The sequence below is a fragment of the Thermobia domestica genome, chromosome 5 (genome assembly GCF_964235325.1).
Source record: "Thermobia domestica chromosome 5, izTheDome1.hap1.1, whole genome shotgun sequence".
NCBI lineage: Eukaryota > Metazoa > Arthropoda > Insecta > Zygentoma > Lepismatidae > Thermobia > Thermobia domestica.
Genome location: NC_137458.1, coordinates 58,749,546 through 58,776,851, shown reverse-complemented (window position 1 = coordinate 58,776,851; position 27,306 = coordinate 58,749,546). Strand labels below are relative to the sequence as shown.

General features: G+C 35.3%; 2 protein-coding genes across 2 annotated transcripts in view; both read left to right on the top strand.

Moving 5' to 3' along the window:
* Positions 1-7,350: 7,350 nt before the first annotated feature.
* On the top strand, positions 7,351-7,848 carry LOC145685096 (uncharacterized). Its single transcript, XM_081757441.1, has one exon. It carries the CDS (start codon positions 7,351-7,353, stop codon positions 7,846-7,848), a length of 498 nt encoding a protein of 165 aa, XP_081613567.1.
* A 771-nt stretch (positions 7,849-8,619) lies between these two features.
* The window catches only part of defl (Integrator complex subunit 7), an 80,418-nt gene continuing 61,731 nt past the window's right edge, over positions 8,620-27,306 (top strand). Inside the window, exon 1 of the mRNA XM_081758699.1 lies at positions 8,620-8,840. Within this exon, the coding sequence (XP_081614825.1) occupies positions 8,750-8,840 (91 nt within the window). The 5' untranslated portion in view covers positions 8,620-8,749. The remainder of the gene's footprint in view (positions 8,841-27,306) is intronic.

The following is a 27,306-nucleotide window of genomic DNA, read 5'->3' as shown; positions in this document are numbered from 1 at the left end:
TTGAAAATTATTTGAACCATATTTCTAGTAGGTTAAATCCTTTGGAAAATGATATATTGATTCTTGGAGATTTCAATATATCCAAAGTTGATTGGTTAAATAATGAACAGCTTCCAGGAATCCATTATTACTCCAAATTGAAGTTTCAGCAATTGTCTGTTTTTTTGGAAAATACTAACCTGTGTGTTGAACCTTCAGTTTCTGCTCTTGATCTTGTTATCACAAATGCTACTTCTATGTCAAGAAAAACCAATCAGTGCATGGTCTATCCTGACATTTTTCATTATCCGATTGAAATCATTGTGCTTTTACCTAAAGGTTGTAAAATAAATAAGTTTCCTGAACATCTTCAATTTGTTAGAGGTGATTATTATGCATTATATCAACAACTGGCCAATATAGATTGGTATAATATCTTGTTAAAACCAGATATAAATGCAGCTGTTGTCGATTTTGAAAAAGCAATTGTATTAGCTGTGGAAACAAATATTCCGAAATCTAGGCCAAGAATATCTAAATATCCGTGTTGGTACTCCAAAAAATCTGTTTCTTTATTAAAAGCAAAGAATTTAGCTCATAAAAAGTATAAAAATACATTAAAACACGAAGACTATTTATTATTTGCTAACTGTCGCAAGACTTTTAAGACTCAGTTAAAAGATGACAAACGTATTCACTATACTAAAATGGAAAATCAATTAAAAAGTAATCCTGAGAAATTTTGGAGATATGTATCTAAGGGTAATAACAAGACTGCAACTGGAATAGTAGTAAATGATTCTCTGGTTACCGACTGCGAGTCGTTGGCAAATTTGTTTGCAGAGTACTTCGCATCAGTCTACCAGACATTTTCAAATATTAGCAATACAAATAATTATTTAACATCATCAGAAACTTTTTGTGAAACGAAAATACATCCTACTACAACTAGAAATGTAAGAGATGCTATTAAATCCTTAAAGACTAAATCTGCGTCAGGTATAGATGGAATACCTGTTTTTATAATAAAAGGTGTAGCTGAGGTAATCTCACCAGTGTTAGCATCTTTGTTTAATTGGAGTTTAAATGAAAACATTTATCCTGAAGCCTGGAAAATTGTAGCCGTAACACCAATACCTAAGACTAAAGGTGACAAAATTAACAATTATAGACCAATATCTATAATGAATGTTATTCCTAAAATTTTTGAAAAAATAATGTACAACTACTTGTATAATGCTGTACGTGATCAGTTGGATGCAAATCAACATGGGTTTATAAATGGTAAATCAGTTACTACAAATTTGCCATGTTTTGTACATAGTTTGTTTTCTGTTATTCGATCGGGTGGTCAGACAGATGTTATTTATTTTGATTTTGCCAAAGCTTTTGACAAATTACCTCATCACTTATTGATAAGTAAGTTGTATAAGTACAAATTATCGAATCAAATAATAAAGTGGCTAGATTCGTACTTAAACAATAGGAAATTCAAAGTAAGGTATAATGGCTATATGTCTTCTATTCATAATATAACATCTAGTGTGCCTCAAGGCTCTAATCTTGGTCCATTGCTGTTTTTGTTGTATGTAAATGATCTACCTGAGAAGTTAAATTGTAGATATTTGATGTATGCCGATGACATAAAAAATTTTAAAGAAATTAAAACCTTTCAAGATCAAGTATCCTTACAAGATAATATTGAATTAGTGGTCAAGTGGTCTGAAACCAATTTTTTGCCTTTGAATTTTACCAAAACTAAAGGCATAATTTTCTCAAGGAAAACTGATCTTCTTTTGTATAATTACACAGTCGGTAAACAGAGAATCGATTTTGGAGTCTATGTCAAGGATTTAGGAATAATTTTGGATAACAAGTCATTATTCAATAAGCACTTACAGGTAATAACTTCTAAGGCTAGGAAGAACTTAGCTATGTTAAAATGTCTATGTCGTAATTTTTCGAGTGTCAACACCTGTAAGACTTTGTACATTTGCAATGTGCGATCCCATCTGGAGTATTGCACTGTTATTTGGAATTGTGAAACTAAGTATTTCGTAAATGCTATAGAATCTGTTCAAAACAATTTTTTGGCTTGGTTACGATGGAAGTTTAAAAATTTCAAAGATAAGAGTCAGTCTTGCATATCTAAAGAGCTTTATTTGTTACCTCTAACTGATAGGCGGTGTATTTTTGATTTAAGTTTTTTTCATAATATTCTTCAAGGTGTCTTTTCTATTGATGGTCTCTGGTCCATAAGAATTCCATATCGCAATGTTAGAAATTTTGTACCCTTTGTTTCGAATGTTCCTACCCTGAAGAGTTCAATTTATAAAACTATAGATACAGCCAATAAGTACTATAATGCGATAGATATCTTTCAAAGTAATTTTATTAAAATTCGTTCACAATTAATTAAAATTCTAAAGGACAAATATTTTTTTTTAACTTGTAAGGTGCCATTTGAATTTCTTTTTAAATTTGAAAATTTAAATTTTTTTAGGTTGTTTTCTTGTTCTCTCTTTTAACTTTCTTTCTCTTTTCCTATCATCTTTTTTCTTTTATCTTTGCTTTTTTTGGGATACTACCAGTGACGACGCCAGAGGGGGGGCAAGGGAAGCGAGTGCCCCCCTAGTAGCTACTTCTGCCCCCTGACTGCCACCTAAACTGCCCCCCCAGACTCCTACAATCTTTAAACATTCTACATGTAGTGTTTTATATCAGTATCATAACCAATCTAATTGTCAAATTGTAGTCTACTTTCCATTCATTTACTACGTGGCAGATTAGTCCTCAAGCTTTCTTCTTTGAGCGTATGGGTATGCACAAATTTAGCGCCTTTTGAGGCAAATTTTAGTTATACTTCTTTCTTATGATTTAATTATTGTGCCTAGCGAACAATAGTAGATTTGGTCGACTTGTTTTCTTCTCATTGGATCAACTTCGATTGGAAACAAAAGAGAGGTAAAACCAGTTACGCAACTTGTTTGTATTTATCCAGGTTTGAAGTTTTCAGTTTCGTATTTTGTTTTATTTAAAGGTTCTATACTTCTTTTTTCTGAAACATTATTCTCTGCTTTCAATATTCAGAGGATGTGCTTATAACAGCTTAGTTTGCAACTACCACGGCTTAATTTTTTGAAGGGGATAAAAAGAGTTGTGTTTTCCCTTCCTGCAAATGATAATAATAAATTTATGGAATTAAATTGATTCCCAATAAAACGTATTGTCAGAGTCTGATCTTTCGTTAGTAATTGGTTTATACTAGTGCTCCCTTACTTATTTTGTTTCAAAATACTGACATGACGTCTACCATATTAACTAGGAACTGCTGAAAAATTCGTAGCCCAACCCAGAAGGAGTGCACGTGGAATGGTGAAGTTTTACTTCTTCTACACTTCCCCCGGAGTCAATATACTACCTTGTACAGCGCTCCAGTTTTTGCAGAAAAGTTTTAAAATCTGAAGATTTTCTCGCACCACTGTTCGTAGCACTATCCCTATCAGATCTAAAATGGCGTCCTTTCAAGTGTTATTTAAGTTGGGGAAATAAGTACACGTAATAGTTAGACGGAGCTAAATCTGCGAAATAAGAATTATCTAGACATTGAAATCCTACATTACGCAATGTCAGTTGTGTTCGCAGGGGCTTGATGGACAGTTGTATTCTCCTGAAGGAACAGAATTCCTTTCTTTTCATTTTCCGCGGCGTTGAACTTTGAATTTTTCTTTCAGTTTTGTAAGTAATGTAGAGATTCTGGATTAAATATCTGACCGTTGCGGAGGTAGTCTATGAGTACGACTCCATACTTATCCCAGAAGAATATTACAAACAGTTTCTCAACCTACTTCTGTGTCTTGAACTTCTTGGCACGAGGGAGAAATGAGTGCTACTACTCCATTAACTGTTGTTTCGTTTCAGGATCATAGTGACACAACCATATTTCGTTCATGGTTACTATTCGTGAGCGAAATTGATCAGCATTACGGTCAAATTGGAAGAAGACTTCTTTCTCTTAGTGCCGTCACTCTTTTATTCTCCTGACAGATTTTTTGGAAATCCATTATGCCGAGAACTTGCGCATACAGAAACCATTCTGAATTATGCTACCGACGAGTTCCAAAGAAATACTAAGAATCTCTGACACAAGGTTTGCTGAGAAGCTAAAAACTGAGAAAGCGGGTTGCAGCCAGACCTCAGACTATAATAAGTATATCGTGAGTTTACTATACATTTTAAAAACTATATAAATAATAGCTTAAATTATTTTTGTCACTTAAAAACTGGGGTGTCCTAGACCCTCCGGCCCCGGGCTATATCCACCACTGGCTGAAATGCTGCAATTTTCAAGAATAATGTCACAAATTGCATCCATGATTTCGGGAAGAGTTATTGCTTTTAATCATTATGGATGTAAAGCATAATTTGTTGAGAAATCGCCACGTTTATGCTAAATTACTTACTTCTTCACCACTGTATAACGGAGGACAGTCCCGTGGTGTTTCACTGATTTCCTAATTAATTTACTTCGATGACTTTCCTTGGTGGAACAAAAATGTTATAACATTTAGGATCTGGATGTTCGTGAAATTCGCTGTTTGGGCACACAATCACTTCAGAGGCCTGAGAAACAATAAGAATTTCATTATTAATATGAAAATTTGTATTTGTACATACAGAGATATTTTTTTTTTCTAAACTACGGTTTCATTTTTCTACCTAGTACCTACATTCCTTCTGGATTGGCCTACGACATTTTCAGCAGCTCCTCGTAAATTCTCTCTCTCTCTCTCTCTCTCTCTCTATATATATATATATATATATATATATATATATATATATATATATAGATAGATAGATAGATAGATAGATAGATAGATAGATAGATAGATAGAGAGAGAGAGAGAGAGAGAGAGATAGAGAGATACGTAACATAGAGTACCGGTACTAGACGAATGTGTTACTTGTAACATACGCGAAAGAAATTCAATTTATGTTTAGGCTGCAAAAGTTTCATTGAAAAATACTTCATGTGCAGACGTTACTTATTTGTTAGTTACAAATTTTACTTGAAATAAGTTTAATTAATAATCATATTAGGTAGGTCTAATATGAAAACAGCAACGAAATCCACAATGTAATGTAAATTAAGTCAGACATAATAAATATGTCATTTTTGGTATGGCAAATAGCCGCCCCCCCGAAAATGAATCTGCCCCTCCTTTGCCCCCCTAAGAAATTAAAGCTGGCGTCGTCACTGGATACTACACTTCTTTTTATTATTATTATTATCTCGGTTATGAGTTTCACATGCCATATGCTTATTTTGTATTCTTTGGTAAAATTATCTTATTTTTATTGCTGTCTTTGTATGACTGTACTTTAATTAAGGTGTCAATTGATTTGAAAATCATGCTTAAATTATTTTATGATTTTCATGTATGTTCATTTGTAACTTTGACTATATGTATGTTCCTTTTAATATGGTATATACTTTTTTCCTACTGTATGCTCATATCAATATGTTATTTTAGTCTCATGACAGGGTGTACTTGTTTGAGATGTACTTAAGATGATATTTCTGTTTATTTGTTTTCTCATTATGCTTTTCATTGTATTTCTATCTGTAATACCCATTGCATGTATTTTTTTAAATTATTTTTTTTTGCATGTCATTTTTGTTATTTAAATGTAAGCGCCCTATATTTGTATAATCCTTCTTGGGGGTACTTTGTGGCTGTAGCTGTTTGTCCCTAATAAACATTTAAACATTATTATTATTATTATTATTATTATTATTATTATTATTATTATTATTATTATTATTATTATTATTATTATTATTATTATGGACAAACAGTGCTCCAATTTTTTGTCTCTTTAACACTCGGTTAGTCGCATGGGGTTCTGATTGATACAGCTGAACGTTTTTCTACGCATATTTTTGACTGCGATGTCGCTCGCGGCGCCCGTTCCGTGTATTCCTCAAGCTCCACTCTACAAACCTATGAGTAGTAGAGTTGACGGTGACATTCGCACATGGCGCTGTAGTTACGGCTGTGTATCAAATAGAACGGTTGCGACTAATCGTGTTGTAAGAAAGGTATTATGTGTTATAAAAAAGGTATTTTATGTTTCAGTTAGCTCAATTTTTCTTCATTTATTCTTAGACAAGTATTTCAAGTTTTAAGCTCACAGTTGCTACTGTATATTATGGCAGAACGTGAACGTGTATTTAATCTCACTGATTCGATTGATGTTCAAGAAATTCAGAAAATATTGTTGGATGATGATGGGTCAATTCATCCAGCTGAAATCGAAGATTTTAGTGACGTTGCCGACACTGATGCAGAAGAATGCACGCCAGAAATACGTGAAACAAATTCTGAAACAGAAGAGAGTGGCACTGAAGAAGAAAGTGAACCAAATTAAGAACGTGACCCAAATGAGAAATTAGTGTACCTTGGTAGAGATAAAACTATAAAGAGGCAAATTGTTCAGCGGCAAATGAATAGACGAGTGCCTCCCCAAAATATAGTTGTAAAGCTTCCCGGTGTGATTGGTGTTGCTAAAGAAAGTAAGACTCCATTACAGTGCTGGCAAAATTTTTTCACTGAAGAAATGCTTGAAGACATCGTTCGATATCGATAAATATCGTGCGGGGTAGTTTCAAAAGGGAACGTGATGCAGGTGATACCGATTTGTGTGAAGTAAAGGGGTTCATTGGTCTTCTTTATTTCGCCGGAACTTTGCACGCAAATAGACTGACACTGGATGATTTATGGGGAACTGATGGGGAAGGTGTGGAAATATTTAGACAGGTTATGAGTCTCCGAAGATTTAGATTTCTGATCAGATGCCTCAGGTTTGATGACCATACTACACGAGACGAAAGAAAACAGGTGGATAATATTGCTGCTATTCGGGAACTGTTTACATGTTTTGTTGAAAACTGCCAAAAGAACTATTCTTTGTCCACTAATGTTACTATAGATGAAAAGCTGGATGCTTTCCGCGGCCGTTGCCGCTTCAAACAGTACATCCCTGCAAAGCCTGCTAAGTACGGAATTAAGATCTATGCATTGGTTGATGCAAAATTATATTATACTTACAACATGGAAATTTATGCAGGAAAAATGACTGACGGGCCTTATTCCATTAGTAACAAGCCGGCTGATGTTGTCAAGAGATTAGTGCAGCCCATAGTTGGAACAGGACGAAATATAACTGTGGGCAATTGGTTTACCGACTTGAACCTAATTGTTGACTTGCAAGTACGGAAATTATCGTATGTGGGAACCATAAAGAAAAATAAAAAAACAATTGCCACGGGAACTTTTGAATCTAAAGTATAGGCCTGAAAAGTCAAGCATGTTTGCATTTTCGAATGATGTTACTCTCGTTTCCTATGTACCGAAGAAAACCCGAAATGTTTTAGTAGTATCAAGCCAGCATTTTGATGATCGTATAGACGAAACAAGTGGAATTGCCGCAAAGGCAGAAATGATTACCTTTTATAATCAGACGAAATCAGGTGTTGACATTTTGGACAAAACGTGTGCCTCGTTCAATGTAGCCAGAAATACACAGTGCTGGCCGTGTGCTGTAGTTTTCTCGATACTGAATATAACTGGTATAAATTCACAAATAATCTTTCTTGGTAATGGTCAGGCTAAAATTACTAGGTGGCGTTTCTTGAAACAACTAAGTCATGAGCTTGTGCATGAGCAGCTCTGCAAGAGAAGTCTTCTAAGTCAAGGGATTCCTTCTGCTTTGCAAGCGAGTCTGGAAAAGTATCCACCAGCAAATGGAGCAGATAAAGAATCGGTTGGTGAAGGAACTGAACGTTCAGAAAAGCGACGGAGATGAGATTTATGTAGGAAGAAGAAAAAATGAATATTGACCAGAACTAAATGCAAGAAACGCAGCCGACCAATTTGTCTCCAGCATATGGATCCCGTGTGTACCGATTGCTTTCCTCGATTAGAAACAATACCAGTTGAATCGAGTGAAGAGTAAATGATTTGTGATTGTTTATATTTCTATGTTTTTTTTTAATTCGAACATGATATCAGGGGTATAATGACTTAATATAAGTTCATTTTTTCTATATACTCTCCTATAGTTCTTTTGTTTAGACACTACAACGTTCCTAAGCACTGTTTGTGCTTAGCAATATCATTCACGAAGGATTGAGTTGTTATAATAATCTTGTTTTAGTTGTCTAGTGCTTTAGATTTTGAATAAATAAAAGCAATATGTAATATGTTTGTGTTTTAGATACAAAAGCATATAAAGAAGAAAGCTACCAGAAGTTTGTGTATCAGTCTGATACCTTGCGACTTATTTCGTGACTATTTTTTTCTTGAGCTACTGTGATTTCATAATGTTTTCAAAATTTATTTTTTTCCCTCAAATTAGGACATTTAAAACACAATGCGACGTAATTAATCACCATAGCATAAGCCAATGCTTTCATGTTCTTTTTAAAAAAGATAATAAAAAATAACTACTAGTATTAAATCAAAGGGAAAAGCGAATGTATCAATCTGATACATTGCGACAAAAACCTTGGATCTAAATGTTGCGACTAACCGAGGGTTAATAGTTTCCAACCCTGATGTAATATGTCTGAGAACAAAACAAAACCAATAGGCGTTGCGGTGGGGAGAGGCGGACGCCGGTAGCTATATGTGTTTCGCATGGATTGCAGCTAGAAAGAAATAGTGTTGTACTTCAAAAGACAAAGTGCATGGTAACATAGCGTATAATGCTTGGATTTAAGATCAATGCATATAACGAAAATGGGTTGGGCGAACCTGAGCAGGATGCGAATTCTGCTCTCACTGAACTCGATAAAGGTAAAAATGTAAATAATAATACAATTTCAAAGAATTTCGTGCAGGTTTACTTTTGGCACACCACTCAAAGTATAGCATAGATAAAATTCAGATGAGCAAGTCTTTACTTTAGACAAGGCAGTGACAATAACCGATTCATCTGAACCTGTTCCCGCAGACAGTTAAAGTCCCCAAGAACGAAAGACGGAAAACAAATGTGCCCTGTGTTGCTCTAACCCGCCTTTACTCGCTAACGCTCGCTCGGCAATACCACGTAAATCAGGAACAAAAACGACATTAGTGAGAATATATCTATGTGAATAAGGAACAGCAAGGAATTAGTAACAACCTGTGAATAATACTAACAGTGACAGGATATCACTGCCTTGCTCAAGGTAAAGAGTTACCCTAAGATGTATTGCATAAGAACTACAATGCAAAGAACAGACCAACTTGTGCTTGGTGGCCACTAGAAAAGCACGAATGCTATTTAACCGAGTTATGGAATCGCGGGTGCGTTCGAAAGGAGCAGGCGCGTCAGCGGCGCTGGGCATACACGTAAAGAGGGTAGTGAAAACAAATGGATTTTGGCAGTGATACAAGTTTCAATAGTATTGTGATATTTCCACACTAATAATGCTCCACCTGTAAATATAAAATGCAGCTTCTGTGCACCGGTAGAAAATAGACCGGTACAGAAATACACCACTGGTAGAAAATTGCATGTAATACAGTCAACTTTTATATGTACTCACTTATTTTATCCGTAGTAACTTGTAAATCTAAAATACAGGTATATTACTTCGTATTTATTTCTGTCGCCTGCTGAAATAAGTTCCTTATAAATGTTCTTTCATTCAAAGTATTGAATTTTACCTGTAAATTTTACAAAATGCAGTGTGTCGAAACTAAACTAGCACCTTTAATTTGATAGAGAGTTTAGTATACGTAATTAAAGTTCCAATAAAACAAGTCTTAGCTGGTAATTTCAATCACATATTTGGATAATATATACAAATCACTGAAGGACAAGAGCCCTATAGAAACTCTCTACTTGCAACTTATCATCTCTAAATGACTTTTAATAGCCCAGTGACATTGATTCCCTTTCAAGAGTTTCAACTGTCAATTCTTTTCTAATTCTGATCCGAATATAACATTTAAGGAAGCTGTTATGGATGTCACGTATCACATCTTGATAAGTGTGTGTGTGTGTGTGTGTGTGTGTGTTTTCTCTCTGTTTTTTCGTATCAGTTTCTTACACTATTATTTCATGTTATGTTCTGGGAGTTGATTAAAAGTAAGCTTATGAGACGGAGTTGGAAATTTTATGCGTAAAATGTATTATTTCCAAAAGGTAGGATATGAGAATATATGTGAGCATCGTAATGACGATGTTTTGGTCTTGAATCGTGTGGGTTCTACTGTAACTAATGTCATAGAGTAAAAATTCGCTTTTACTCCAAGCTAATACGAGTTCTTGGAGAATTTTTTGAACAAATACGCCCGTTCAAATGTTTGTTGAAGCCTAATATCAGTTGAAGTGTTTGTTAAAAAAAAATTCCAAAATCGTTATTGGCAGAGACCCCCTTCCACACACACACACACACACACACATATATATATATATATATATATATATATATATAGAGAGAGAGAGAGAGAGAGAGAGAGAGAGAGAGAGAGAGAGAGATAGATAGATAGATATACAGTTGGTTGTCAAAATAATGGAGGCATTTAAATAAAATACATCGTTAGAACGTTCTCATGAGTTGCAGCATTTCGTTCTTTAAACGAGGGTGGAGAAAATCTCTGAATTCTGAACTCCAAAACTGGCGTTTAGTGATGTTGAAGTCTGAGGATTAGAGGTAGCATTGGGTAGTGTTGTAATTTATTTCGAGTTCACCAAATGTATGCTCAACAGCTCCAAAAATATAAATTACTTCATTCTCATTTTTGAACATTGTGGCATTAGCCGGAAATAACATCTGCATCATAGGATGGATGTCGTTACCAGAATTGTCCACATAATCACCTGCGTGTCGTGCTGTGATCCACGGAACACCAGAAATTTGTAACCTAGAGCATTAGAGAGCCACCGCCATGGTTTACTGTAGAGATGAGAGAATTCGGAGCATAAGCTTCTTTGGGTGTTCACCACATAAACGTAGCCTGATAAAAATAAGGGTGAAAGTGGGTTCATCTGACTATATTACACGTTTCCAATCATTCGCAGTCCATGTTACTTGTAATCAAGAGTTTAGAAATTGCAGTCCGACTGTGGATATGCAGAGCATGCAATTCGCGTCAGACAATGATTGTCACAAGATGATTCCGGGTGCTGATTGAGATCCACAGTCTCTTTTACTGCATTCGCTGTACGGTTCTTGGTAACTGCTTTCTTGAATACTCGGCGATTCGTGTCACACAAGCTTCTCTTCGTGCATTACTGCATTTCGTCGATGTTGTTTTGCCAGGAGTTCTGTAGACCGTGGTCATTGTTCCTCTCGATATATTTAACACACTGGCTAAGTTAGAGCGACTTAACAAAAACTAACTGCAGGCCCACAGTTTAGTCTGTTTGAAACCCACAGAGATCTTCCTTTTTACATGACCACTATGCAGGGTTTGCCCAACAGTTTTTTTTTTTTTTTTTTCGGGTTGGACCCACCTGGGTTTTTGAGCTTTTTGTTAGTATATTATTGATACAACTAAGGTTACGATTAAGGTTAAGGATACATTGAAAATGATTTTTATCAGATTTTCGACTTTCCTTGGGCGAATTAGATGCTTTCGCATTAAGATATACAACATTCAACCTGAGGCCTTTATAAAGTTCTAAATGCATTAAATGGATTAAAAAAAAAAAAAACTCAGTTTGAGATAATTATAGAACAAATTAATGTATGGATAATGCTTATAGCCTATTTGAAATAAAATATGCAATTTAATATTTTAGAAAATACTTCCCGTGAATAGTGTGCTCGCCGAGGGACGTTATCCCTCATACGTCTAATGAGTTTAAGGCTATGGGTGCCGGTACTACAAGTAAATATGTAGTGCATTAGTAAAACTATTCGTATTATTTTTTATTACTTTTGATGGTAACACAAATATTCTTCAGTAAAATTTAGTTTTCCAACAGCAACAGTCAGTTATTTGTTGCTACTCTTCAAATAAGCATTCTGTAGAATCAACAACAGCAATAGCGTAAAAATTCTTGTCAAATTTAAGGAGCTTCATAGGAGCTTCATGCTCAGAGTTCCGAAAACCATGTAACCCTTATTATTTCAAGTACTGAATTCAAACTTTCGTATTAGTCGAAGTTTCGATGTACAGTAAAGAAAGCTTTTATTTTCAGGGGGGGGGGGGGGGGGAAAGTCGCGAAAGAGTGCTCGGGAAATTCCCGTAATTGAACACACAAAGCATCGGAACTGAATACTTCAACAATAAAATTATTTATTTTACACTGGAAAATATTTAATTTCATTTAAAAAAATTTTGAAACATTTATTTTATAAAACACGACTTATGTATTTGTTTTAAATTAATATATTTGATGTTCATATTAGGCGAACGTTACTGAGGGTCGTGGGATGATTCGATTTACATTTATTCGTTCGTCTGGCTGTGCCACACATACTACAGGGTACCACTTTCAGTCTTTTAAGTTGAAGTTTTCAGGGTACAAGCACGAGACACACTAAATTTCCTGTACAGATTTTGGCGGGATACCAACTTAAAATTTCAAAATGGCGGCCATTTTTTCAAAGTAGTGGGTATCCACACTAGAAAACGCAATTTTAGGCCTTTTAAGTTGAAAGTTTTAGAGTGCAAGCGCGAGACACTCTAAATTAGCTGTATATATTTTGGCAGCGATCCAACGTAAAATTTCAAAATAGCGGCCATTTTTTCAAAACATCAGTGAATAGAAAATTGTTGCAAATTGTGACAATGATAATCTTCAAATATAAAACAGATTTTGACACTTTTACCCCAAAGACATTAAAAAAAAATAATAAACCCGAAAATACCCATATGGGTCCAAGTGGGTTGGGCTTTTTCAAACCCTGACTATCTGCCTGGTTCAACACGCGCTTGCGTCTAACTTGTCTAGCGTACTGCACATAATTAATCACCTAACATACCATTAACAACAGCTAGGCACTGCATGCATATTCAGTGCATACCATGTGTGTATGAAAGAGAAGCAGGCGAAACCAATTTACTTTATTATTATAATTAGTGAACTTGTATTAGAGTCCGGCTGGGTCGAGGATCCATCTAGACTTTCGGTGGTGGTGGTGATGCGTTATACATTATGCTACTGTCAGTATTTTGTCGTACCACCCAAACATTTTCATTCATGAGGGCGATGGTCTGAGACGTAAGTTTCCCACAACAATAATATTTACCTTGAACAAACCAAGAGACTAATAAAGTCGAATAAAATATTTACTTACGTTCGTTGTAAGTTTATTTTCTTACCCAATGTGTCAGTAATTTTCCGTAGTATGCTCGGAGAAAACCAATAACGGATCAGAAAAGAAGTTCTGAAAAAAATAACAAAATATGATTCCATTGAGCCTCTTTAATTTCTTCAAATATACACTCTCTTAACAAAGTGACAGACGGAAGGTTATTGAAATATTGGGTAAGAAAATAAAATTACAACGTACGAAAGTAAATGTTTTATTTTACTTAATTATACATTAATCTACTAGTACATAAAAGATAATTAATCCTTTAACCTTTTAAGGTCAAAGATTATTTTGAATGAATAATTCAGTGATTGAAGTATTGATATTTGTGCTCGAGGTAGTAACCAACAAGGTGATTGGGTTTTAAATGAGTATAATTTAGATCACTTGATTCTTAAAATTAAAATCATTCATTTCAATCAAATTTGAAAATGATTCCATAATCTTCTCACACTGATATATTCTCTTAATATGAATCTATTTTCTCCTGTTTCTGACCAAGAAATACATTCTGTTCTGACCAGCAAAGAGAAGAAATTTGACTTTGGTGACATTTGTGACATGTGAGAGTAAACCTGAGAAGTGGATGGGTGCTCACGAGGAATCAACACTGCCTTTGCCAATTCAAATGAATGACAATACCTTTTGTTCGTGTAATAATAATAATAAAATTCCATGGCACGAGCTTTCCTTGCTGCTGTAGTGACTAGAGTTTGTGCCTCTGGCGCACGTGGTCCCAGGTTCGACTTTCGGTGGGAGATTTCAAATTTGAGTGCATTACATCATCATAGGTATTCTGCCATTCTTGGCAGGTCACTTGCCACAACTGAGAAGCTTCCAAGTTTCACGGTCTTCAGCTAATCTCTTCGTCGTCACGTACGATTTTGTTTGTTTGTTTGTTTTGATACTGTCCATCAATTGTAGCCTCCTTCGTCCCCTCCCTTTTTTCATTCCACCATACCCTGTAGCACGTTCGTCATGATACAGTTCCTTCTTAGCCAATGTCCTAACCAAGGATGTTATAAAATAGAGGATCTGCCCATACTACAAAATCGTGAAGCCATACGTCACAGCTTCGCCACACCTACTCTGCCTACTCCGCGCTACTAAGATTCCAATGTTTTGAGCCAACCATCATGGCGGACACGAGAGTAGCCAATCAGGCGTGCCGGCTCGGACGATGGTCGGTTGTTTTTTGGCTTCACTGAGTTCATATGATGAAGATACGTATGGGCAGATCCTCTATTTTATAACATCCTTGTTCCCAACTAGTTCCTGTCCTTCTATTACGGTTCTGGGTTCGAGCAGCATAGTGCTGCATGGTGCACACCGTCCTCAACCGGCCCCCGCAGAGAACTCCCTATTCCTCGCCCTCATATAATACAGCTTTACACCATTTTATTTGTGGGTTCGGAAAGTTTGTTCACGCGACGATAGTTTGAGGAAGATGCGACACACCTCACCGTTACGGTCCAGATTCGGACGGATCACCTGGGTGAAGACCTAAGGCGTATTACGAAAATAGACGAGAGCATCACCTACTTTCATGAACCGAACACAAGTTATCCAACAACCACGTTCTCGTTACGTCATGCAATCTGTGAAAGAAAAACTGACAAAATTACAAATAACAGTGCTATTTATTGGAAATGAACAAACGTACCTGAGATAAACAAGTTTTACTATACATTTATCGCCCCATTCTCGTAATGAATTCGTAAGTATACTTTCACTACTCACTTAAATGTTTTATGTCCGCCATGGCCAATGGAAAATTGTGATCACATATTAGTTGAGGCACTATATATCCGTCGAATCCACTCACAAAAATCGTCCTTTCTTCCGATATTGAGAATTTAACAGACAGTCATTCCAAGTGAACGCAGTGACAACATTATGTTCTTGTTTCTAATAAAGTATTGACTTATTTCTACCAAATTTTATGTTAATCGCTGACTACATGACCATTGTCTTCGGGTACCGCCCGCTAAGTCCTTTTGTTTCACCTTAATCTTGATCACACAACCTCGTTGTTATGAAATATCACTTAGGGTCGATTTACTTTAATAATGTTTTATTTTAAAACTACCAAAACATCCACATTAACAGCACTGTTTTCAATGGATGATTACGCGATATCACGAATATTAAAGTGGGTTCAGGATTCAGCGTTATTCTAAAATTTTAGCTGAATCATTCATAGCGCCCACACACACCAACACACATTGAAGTCCAACTAAAAACTCCATTCTTTCCTTTTCCTCTTCTTCTATCTGACTTTTAGCACCACCAGGCGGCAGCACGATCAACAAGAAGCATACACTGCACAAAGTGTACGAATTCAGATGAACGTCACATAAAACTTTAACGCAAAATTTGCGTTTATACGAAAAATATTTTAAGCAGAATTTTGGTACAGTTACATTGGCGGTCGAAAGGAATGTACGTGCACCATTGGATAATGGTAAACGTTCAAGAACCCTGACTGTAGTTTCACTTCTATAATCACCAGTGTTTCAAAGTCAAAATTGACACTAGTTCACAAGGAAGTTTATAAGAACTTTCGTCGAATTACACCTCATCAGATGAAAAAGTTTCATTAAGTTTCATTTAACGTAGAAAAACGACAAACGCGTGGGGCATTTATACGCTTACATAAAAGTTTCATGGGGCTTTTACGTGTGAAGTCTTTAAAGTTTTTTTTTTTTTTTTTTTTTTTTTTTTTTTTTTTTTTTTTTTACATTCGGCACTGTCACTAAGTTAAACATTTATATATGCATGACTCACAATTAATATACAAATAATTCTCATGATATACTTTTAATATACGAATTACAATATTGCTATATGCGCTCTTATTGTTAAAATAACTCAAACATTATACGTAATCATGGCATCATTTAGAGGTAAAATATTCACATTACTTACTTTAGGACATTATGCAAAAAACTACAAAACATAAACAATTAATTATTATGAACAACTCAACTTTTCAACGAATAGACAGAACAAATACTATTTGAATAATATATTTCCATATTCCACAAAAGGAAATGAACAAGCTTATTCTACACACATTATACTTAAATTGCATAAATGACAAAACATACTCGCACTTCTCACTCTATCCTGACAAAGAAGTTACGAAAACAAAATTGTTATTCACAAACACAAAGATTACACATCACTTAAACATAATAATTACATGAAATAAGTTTATTACCACTCTTTTGTACTGTTACAATAAGAGTGAGGCCGGATAGAAGTAAGTCTGCCACACTTTTACGCTAATAAGCGCCTATCCACTTAAATTTTTAAGTCTCCCTTCCCCATTTTACATTTATATTATCATCCCACCCCTTTGGAATGGCAACAAGACCTTCTAGTGAGGTAGGAATATAAAACAACATAGAAAAATGAACCCAAAGGTTAAAAATAAATGAAGGGGGGGGGGGGAGTTGCCATTCATAATTCAATGCTTGTGTCACAGTGTTCCACTGACACATAAAAACTTACTCTCACTCTGACAAAATCAGAGCTCATTATCGTTTACATTTACAGTAATACATAAATACTAGACAACTCACCTCACACAATAGGTGGTTTAAAATCTTACAGTTAGTCTTGATAAGTTATCGCAAAGCGTTAACAAGCCAATACAATTATTCATGTAAACGAGAGTTTTTTTTTTTTTTTTACACGTCACGTCTGTTTAGCTTAGGATTCAGCAAATGATTTAAAGCTAACATAAGAGTGCGATACCGACAATCTAGCTTATCGTTTAAATATTGCAAATATGTATCACATTTCAATAGCTCTTTCAACAACAACTGAACATTGAACTTATTACTTTCGCTCTTGTTGAATACAGATAAACTAACTTTCGTTATATTCAAAGAATTCACATTTACTAAAGTTTCTGGTTCACAAGAATCGGTTTTTTCACTATTTTCTTTTACAGAATCAAATTCTCTTTCATGTATATGTTTCTTAGCTAATTCTAACTAGATGTTCCTAGTTTTTTGAGTGGGTCTCCACACTCTCATATGATCGATAGAGTGTACGCCACAAGATTCTCCAGTTAAAGGATCTACAAGTTCAAAGACTTTATCCGAAATTTTATTTTTACAAAATAGTGGACCTTTGTAAAGCATGAAAAACTTGCGGATCTTTTTGTCTACTGCTGAACTCAAATGCGATTGCAACAGAAATACCAAATCATTTTCTTTTATTTTGTATTTTCTTTCTTGGGATGCATTATATTTCTCGTTTCTTTTTCTAACTTTTTCACTTCTACGGTAGTCAGCCATTATGAGTTTATTTTCCCAATTTACAGGTTCACTTTCATCATAGCTTTCGTTTGTTACAATGCCAAAATGCTTCAACACGGAATAATTTGCTTTTACATTTAAATGAAGACTAGCAGGGCTGACACCTAAACTACTACACACGGAATAGTTTAACAAAATGACAATCTGAGGTATGTATCTTTCCCAAGAAGTATGTTCTTCGTTACACAACAATTTGAACAACCTATTCGTCTCCCTATGGATTCTCTCTACAACTGAACTCTTTGGGTGGTAAGGCGTTACATAATGAATTTTAATACCGTATTCTTCCATTTTAGATTTAAATTTTGCTGATACAAAACATCCACCATTGTCTACTAGTATGGATTTTGGAATTCCCATGGTTACAAAATAGTAATATTCTAAACATCTCAAAACACATTTAGTCGTTGCATTTCTGATTGGGAACATTGTGTAATATCTACTAAATACATCTAAAATTGACAATGCAAATTTATTTCCAGTATGAGAAGGTGGATAAGGCCCTAACAAATCGATCGAGACCATGTCTCTTACATTCTTTACAGCCACAGTTTGTAAAGGTCTAGCTGGTGGCGAAGTTTCAACTTTCGTACGTTTACAAACAACACAGTCACGCAAATAATTACTGATATCTCTACGCATGGACTTCCAATAACAACAATCACTCACAAAGCCTAAAACCTTTTCAAAACCAAAATGACCTTGTTCATGATAATTTTGAATTACATCATTTACAAGTGAAGGAGGAATACAAATTTTCCATTGATTAGGAAAATGGTAACTACGATTCAACAAAATTCCATTTTCAATTTTGTAAAATTCACCAATATTTCGATTCTTAACCTTAACATAAGGATCGTTGGGATTCTCTAAGTACTTCATGATATTTTCATACTCCGGATGTTCTCTTTGCTTGCTAATTAAATCTTGAACAGTCAAATTTTTAAAACAAGATGGCAACACTTCGTACTTATTAACTTCATACTTTTCAACCTCAGGAAACAGAATGATACGTGACAATGCATCGCTAGCTTGATTATCTTGACCTTTAATATATACAATTTGTACATCAAATCCCTGAATTTGTAAACTCCAACGAGCAAGTCTAGAATTCCACTGTCTCATTTTGTGCAAATATACCAACGAGTTATGATCCGTGTAAATTTTTACATGCCTTCCATACAACAATTGAGACCAACGTTTAAGCGCGACTACAATTGAAAGACACTCACGTTCAGTCACAGTATAATTCTTCTCAGCAGGTTTTAACGTTCTACTATAAAACCCTAAAATATGTTTCTTACCATCTACTTCTTGAAAAAGAATGTTTCCTAAAGCAACTGAACTACAGTCTGTAATTAAACAAAAATCATGATCTAACAAAGGATGTGCAAGCATTACCTCTTGAACTAAATCACTTTTCAATTGGTTAAAACTATCTTCACAAGATTGATCCCAGATCCATTTTTTATTTTTCTTTAACAAACCAAATAAAGGTTCAGATTTTTGAGCGAAATTTTCAACAAATTTGGCGCACCACTGGAACAAACCTAAAACTCTTTGCAATTCTTTCAAATTTCTAGGCCTTGGTAGGTCTTTGATACATTGTACATAAGAAGGATTTTTTGTTATGCCTTGCGGACTGATATCAAACCCTAAAAAACTAAATTTCGTGTTACAAAAAGTACACTTTTGTAGATTTAATGTCATGCCAGCCTCGTAAACTTTCTGAAATATTTGATCCAAAAATTGTAACTGTTCTTCAAAAGTCATAGAAATTACAGAGACATCGTCGATGTACGAGACTACTTTTTCATATAAACCTGCCCCAAGGACAGTTTGCAGACACAACATAAAAGCAGCTCCTCCGTTTATGTAACCAAACGGAACTCGAGTATACTGATACATTTTACCGTTCCAACAAAAGGCTGTGTATTGTTTACTTTCTTTACTTAAACATACTTGTAAATAACTTCCCACAAAATCTAAACAAGACACGAATTGAATTCCTTGAAATTTGATGAGAAGGTCATCGATCTTATTGACTTTTAACTGCTTTAATTTCACAAATTTGTTCAATTCAGTTAAATCTACGACAGTACGAAGTTTACTAGTGTTTTTCTTAGCTACGCACAACAAAGGATGACAATGCACAGAAATACATTCTTCCACCACGCCACATTCTAACCATTCAGCTATTTGCTGTTCAATATTTTCTTTGTACTTAAAAGGTAATGGGTACTGACGTTTTACAATCGGTTGATCAGTTTCAACTTCGATGGTGTATTCAAATTTATTACATTTACCTGGCAAATCACTAAAAACCAATCTATGTTTCAATAACAAATCATAAAGTTATTGTTTTTGAACATTAGATAAATTTTCAATTTCAAGAACTTTTGTTCTAATTTCAGTAACAGAAGGAAAGTGACTTTGGGTATTACGAGTAATTTTACTTGTATTACAAACATCCTGATTTATTTTTACATTATTATGAGATTTTTGAATTTCCTCATCCAATTTATGAATTTGTTCCCCATAGAAATGATACAAAAAATTTACTTCAGCAGCTTCGTTCAAACGTGCTTGTTTTATTTGCTCTATGTTTAAATCATTATTGATATTACACCTTTCTACATGTTCAAATGCTTTACTGTTTTCAAACAAACTATTCATCCATTCCTGCGTCAGCTGTTTCTTATGCATTTCTAAATTCTTAACTATTGGACACTCTAGCACAGGTTCGACTACATCTTCGTTTTCGCTTTCAATAGCTGAATTAGTGTCAACACAATTCGCATTATTTAAATGAAAACCAACCTTATTAACACTCTCTCTAGTAAGTATTTTTACTTTACCTTTACTTTCATTACTCAGAAGGGGGTCACTACCAAATCCGTGCTCATACTCTTTCATTGGTACCTTACAAGTGTTAGGGTCGTAACCTACAGTAATGGGCTTCTCGCCAAAGTCTAATTTCGCATTAGCTAGCGATAAGAAATCTCTGCCAAGCACACAATTACAATTAAGGTCACTAACAACAATAAATCTAACATCACAAGTTACAGGTCCAATTTCTACACAGAGGTTAACCTCGCCCTTAACAGATTTTGTTCTTTTTCCACTATAATCTACTAGAACAATTTGAGGAGCGGGTTGTAATACAGCGTTTGACACAATGTTAGATATTTTCTTCCACGCATTGTAGCTTAACAAACAAGCCGAAGCAGCTGAATCGCACAGAGCATACAAATTTTCGTTCATGATTTTGACAAGAATTTCAGCAGTGGCACATGAATTTACATTAGTTTTACAAAAATCTTTAGTTTCCTCTTCGTCAGATGAGAAAACATCATCCCACTGTACTAAGTTTATTAGATTTTTATCAAGCTTTACAAAAACAGTCTGACTATTTGGAAGGAGTGCATTATTTAACTCATTACTACACGTTTGAATTAATTCCCTGCTATGAGCACTCTTCAGGCAGGGTGCTTCTAGTTTGGGGGAGGAAATCTATTTTGAAACCCAAAATTACCTGCAGTGACATTCGTAAAATTCGGTCTTGGTGGCCTAAAGCCAGTAGGATTACCAAAGTTCGAAGGATTTACAAAATTTCCATTACTGTAACCAGTCTGAGGTGAATTTCTTGTTTGGGAATTACCATTTGCTGGTCTATTAGTTACATCACTAGTGGCTTCATTTTGATTTACATTAGCATTGCTATTACTTACATTTGAACCATGATTGCAAAAACACACACTTTCTTCATGCCTATCAGAACTACTATTGTTATTCCATTTTTTCTTTTTGTTTCTACGAAAGGAATTTTTTCTTTTCCGATTATTTCTGTTGTTTGAATTTTCGTTCGAATGTACCTGATCTGACTCATCACAGTCACTAACGTTATTCTGATTACTTTTACGCTTACCATTCTTATCAACAGATACCTGGTTGACTTTCAAAAACCTATGATTATTGCTGTTATTACGGTTATCAGACCTGGGAATTGCTTCTAATCTTTGTATGACGGACAATACAGAAGACAAATTCATAGTGGACAAAGTTGTTAACTGACGTCGGTAGTAAGGTGGAATCAAATTGAGAATCATACTAATAGCTAACGATTCTTTTATGTCGGGATTAATTTCTTGAATCTTATTACATCTATATGACACAAAATTGTACACACTTCCGTCGACTTTTGCATCATATGGTTTGTATTGCAATACCATTAACTTGTTAGCACGAACCTGTTCATTCTCAAACTCTAATTTGAACAATTCGGCAAAACGATCGTAAGAAGCGAAAAAACCACAATTGTTAATGTACCAATTTTGCGCAGAACCAGTCAACAAAAATTTGATAATATCTAAATATTGACTACGAGAAATTGACATAAGCGAAGCTTGATCTTCAAACTTACGTAAGAATGCAGTGGCAGTCAATTCATTTTCATGACCAGAGAATTTCTCGAAAGATTCTAAATCTCGTAATTTTAAAGCTACTTTTCTTTCTCGCTTTTTCCTCCGTTTGATTGTTTTTACCCCCACAAGGCTATTATCACTGTGAGAATCCGAAGAATCATTTTCACTTAACACCGGACTAACATCATAGTCAAGAAAAGGGTTGGTGTTTTTACGTACACTGGTATCAACTTTTTCTTCTTTAATTTCTACCTCGGACTTTACATTTCCCATAAACGTTGATGACCTAATTTGGCTTTCAATCATACTCACGCGTAAGTTTCTGACCTCTTGATTCACTATCTCGAACTTACTTTCTACTTCACCCTTAACATCGTCTATCATGGTTTGGGTATGATGAGCTATTTCACGGGTCGCAATACTAACATCATAAATCTCACGAACATTTTGATCTAACTTCATGATTCTACTTTCGTGTTCACCCACTTTTTCTTGCGCTCGCTCAGCTTTATCATTTACTAAGTTGACGTCGGAACTTAAATCCTTAACATTATTCCCAATCATTATAATACGTTCCTCAGTGCCCCTGACTTGCTCTCCTAACTGATTAGCTTTAGCATTTACTAAACGTATTTTGTCTTCGTTATTTTTTACGGCAAGCTTAACCTCATCAACCTTTGTTTCGTGCACATTTAATTTCTCCTGAAACCGTGCTGACAGTTTTTCAAAGTTATCCGTACAAGTACGACTAACCCTGTCTATTTCACTTCTCATTTGTACTAACTCAGTCGACAGTGTCTGAATTTGCCCATCCATCCTATATTCTAACATTTCTAATTTACCTGTAAGGTCGTTAGAGAACTTTTCTATCTGAGCTTGGGTTTCAGTTTTCGACTCGTTAATGACATCATTGAGTTGTCGCTTAGTGTCATTTACACTACCATTAAGTGATTGCATTTGTTCTTTAGTATCATTTACACTACCATTAAGTGATTGTATTTGTTCTTTAGTATCGTAACAGCAGCGTTAATTTTATTGATAGCTTCAAGCAAAGTTTGCAAACTCAAATTTTCACTTTCTGCCATGATTACCAGTTACAAATATACAAACACAACAAACATCAATAATATCTTCAAGTTAGCGCATATAGCATATCATGAGAAATGAAACCAGTCGAATATTACACCTAGATCTTCTCCCAGATGTCACATCCGTTACGAATCAATTAATAAAAACGTGAATTATTATTAATTGATCAGTCCCTGGAGGGAAACGCCATTCTATTACGGTTCTGGGTTCGAGCAGCATAGTGCTGCATGGTGCACACCGTCCTCAACCGGCCCCCGCAGAGAACTCCCTATTCCTCGCCCTCATATAATACAGCTTTACACCATTTTATTTGTGGGTTCGGAAAGTTTGTTCACGCGACGATAGTTTGAGGAAGATGCGACACACCTCACCGTTACGGTCCAGATTCGGACGGATCACCTGGGTGAAGACCTAAGGCGTATTACGAAAATAGACGAGAGCATCACCTACTTTCATGAACCGAACACAAGTTATCCAACAACCACGTTCTCGTTACGTCATGCAATCTGTGAAAGAAAAACTGACAAAATTACAAATAACAGTGCTATTTATTGGAAATGAACAAACGTACCTGAGATAAACAAGTTTTACTATACATTTATCGCCCCATTCTCGTAATGAATTCGTAAGTATACTTTCACTACTCACTTAAATGTTTTATGTCCGCCATGGCCAATGGAAAATTGTGATCACATATTAGTTGAGGCACTATATATCCGTCGAATCCACTCACAAAAATCGTCCTTTCTTCCGATATTGAGAATTTAACAGACAGTCATTCCAAGTGAACGCAGTGACAACATTATGTTCTTGTTTCTAATAAAGTATTGACTTATTTCTACCAAATTTTATGTTAATCGCTGACTACATGACCATTGTCTTCGGGTACCGCCCGCTAAGTCCTTTTGTTTCACCTTAATCTTGATCACACAACCTCGTTGTTATGAAATATCACTTAGGGTCGATTTACTTTAATAATGTTTTATTTTAAAACTACCAAAACATCCACATTAACAGCACTGTTTTCAATGGATGATTACGCGATATCCCGAATATTAAAGTTTTCTTAAAAAAGAATATCACTATTTATATTCTTCAAAATGTTTTGGGTTCAGGATTCAGCGTTATTCTAAAATTTTAGCTGAATCATTCATAGCGCCCACACACACCAACACACATTGAAGTCCAACTAAAAACTCCATTCTTTCCTTTTCCTCTTCTTCTATCTGACTTAGCACCACCAGGCGGCAGCACGATCAACAAGAAGCATACACTGCACAAAGTGTACGAATTCAGATGAACGTCACATAAAACTTTAACGCAAAATTTGCGTTTATACGAAAAATATTTTAAGCAGAATTTTGGTACAGTTACACTTCTTTTCAATAATATATAAAATTGTTCTTTTCTCCCCCACCATTTCTAACATCCTCTCATTCGTTTTCCGCTCGACTCAGCTAATTTTTTCCATTCTTCTCCATAGCACACTTTGAAAGCTTCCAGTCGTTTTTCGTCACTTTTCCATAATGTCTATGTTTCTGCTTCATACAGCACAACACTACACACGAACTACTTCATGAGTTTTTCTGAATTGGTGATTCGAAAATGAAATCTTCCAGTTTTACGTCCATGGTTGTGCGTGCAAGCGAAAGGAGACGGCGATGATAAGAATGAATGAAATGTTGGAGTGAAGAAGGTGGGAGAGAAGAGAACTCCGGAAAACCCACGCACATGGTGTTTGTCCACCACAAAATTCACTTGGCGAACCAGGAACCCTAGGCACCAGAAGTGAACGCTGTTTCTGCCGTTGAGTCATCGCGGTCGCCACGGTGGTTCGAGATTTCGCTTTAAACTGCAGATGCACATCTCATACAGTCTCGATGCTAAAATGGGACACTAAACTTAAAAAACAAAGTACTTAAGTTGAGCATCCGGCGATTTTAACTGCAGTGTGTGTTTTAAGCGCGTAACTAATCCCATCACCGTTTTTGCTGGTTTTGGAGACCATAATTTCTACTTCTTAATTCGAGTAAGTATCCAAACTCGGATTGCCTCACAATGCTGGATCTACAGCCAAAATGTCTATTTCGTCTTAGGAGATCGAACCTGAGACATTTTGCACGTATATTCCTCACGCTTACCACTGAACCACACGGAAGCAAATTATTATTATTAAATGTATAATTTAGTCATTGGGCATCGGGATTTTTCTCCAGCGGTATTTGCTCACGATTTAGCGACATCTACTTTTGGCACCCTAGGTCAGTGGCAGTGGTTAATTTTGACCAATGTTACCTTCAAATTCCGCAATCTAGCCATTCTAACATTTTTTTTTTTTTTTTTTTTTTTTTTTTTAATTTCTTTCCCAGTTCCACTGGGTAAGTACCTGAAACTCAGGGTAATGCATTCAGATCAGTCGCTGGCAGACTCACGTTTTCCTGACCCGCTGCCATTCTGACCATCGAAATGCCTAAGTCACAAATACATAATAACTATTGATAAATAATAAATAAAAAAAAATAAAATCGGACAAGGATGATGAGGTAAATTCAACCTCAGTTTGGAAGTTTATCTATAGAAAGACAATCATTTACATTAAATTATACGTCCCAATTATTTATTGTTAGTTCACAATTCTTGCTATGGAAGAGTAAACATCTATTTTTTTTAAATCAACATATTTTTTTTTCACCCTTGTAAGTAATGAATCTTTTTGGAACACGTAATTTGTATTTTATGCATAGTAAGCATTGAATTTAAAAGAGTAACGGAGTGAGTTGAACTGGATATATAACCCGGATCTTCGACTTAGCATGCAGATACGTTAATTACTACGCTATGGAATACTTGATCAGATAGCTAGAAATTTTCACTATAAGCGAGGTAAACCCGGTGAAACTCATGTGATTTGGATTCCACGCTAAATTATAGGTCGACATGTCATGTAGCTCGATGCTGAAAAGGAACGCTAAGCACCAATCCATCCTACCAGATTTTCGCTCTGGAAAACCCAGTGTTCACTCTGAAATTTAGTGTAACTTCATTTCTAGCAATATATTAGGAATATTTTGGTGTTCTCTCATTTCTCAGTTAATACAAATTAACCATTTTCTTGAAATAACAGTGCATTAGAAATAATATCAAAAACAAATTACAGCACATAAAATTGTGAATTTTTAATAGTGTAAGATGAGCTTTAATTATGGTATCGTGAAGCAGTTATGCAGGATATTTTTCACTTTAAATGTTTCGGAAAACTGATTTGTGAAGAATCGATTATTTTGCATTCTACACTACTGAATTTTCTATACTACACTCTTTATTGAATTATATATAACGGTAGTGTTGCTATACTTGAAAGGAGCAGAGGCGTGGTGGCTAAATGGTAGAACGTTCACCTCTGATGTGAGGGGTCCCTAATTCTATCTCAGTTCACGCCAAGTAGGCTTTATGGCGAACAAACACGTAGTGCTTGGGTTTTCTCGAGGTTCTGCCCATCAGTCCCCACTTTATTCCATCATTTGATTCATTCTCATCGTCACCGTCTCCTTTAACTTACACAGCATAATCGTGATCGTAGTATTGTTGAACATGTACGCATTAGTAATTATACTGAGTTTATCTGATAGCACTTCTAAGATATTTTTTTGTTAGTAATATTGAATCTTGGTGCTTTCAGTTCCAATACTATTCACTTTTTAACGAGACAAAATAAGAAAAACTAAGACATAAATATCCTGTTAGTACATATTCTAAGAGTGGGCTATTGTACTAGTGGTATTCGTCGTTGTTAACAGACTGTTTATAGCGAGAAATGTGTAGATTGGATTACGAAGAGTAGGTGGTGTTCATGAGAAGAGATCAGACCTATCTTTGAAAATAAAACTCGATGTACCAGTGTCTGTGATAGATGGGACTCGTCGATAGAAAGTGAACGAATTGATTGTAAATGACGATAAAGTTGACTAAAATTCTTTGTTTCCGCAGTGAAAAGGTTAGTCGCTTGAACATAGCAGGTACTTGACTCATTTCATAGAGAACGAAAACACGGGAGTTCCACGAATCTTTGGATGTTTGTGTTGGGGAGTCGTAACTACAATAGGAGGCAATAGGGGATGTCTGTATGGGCTGCTCTTACATAGTTAACAGTGTGCATGTTTTC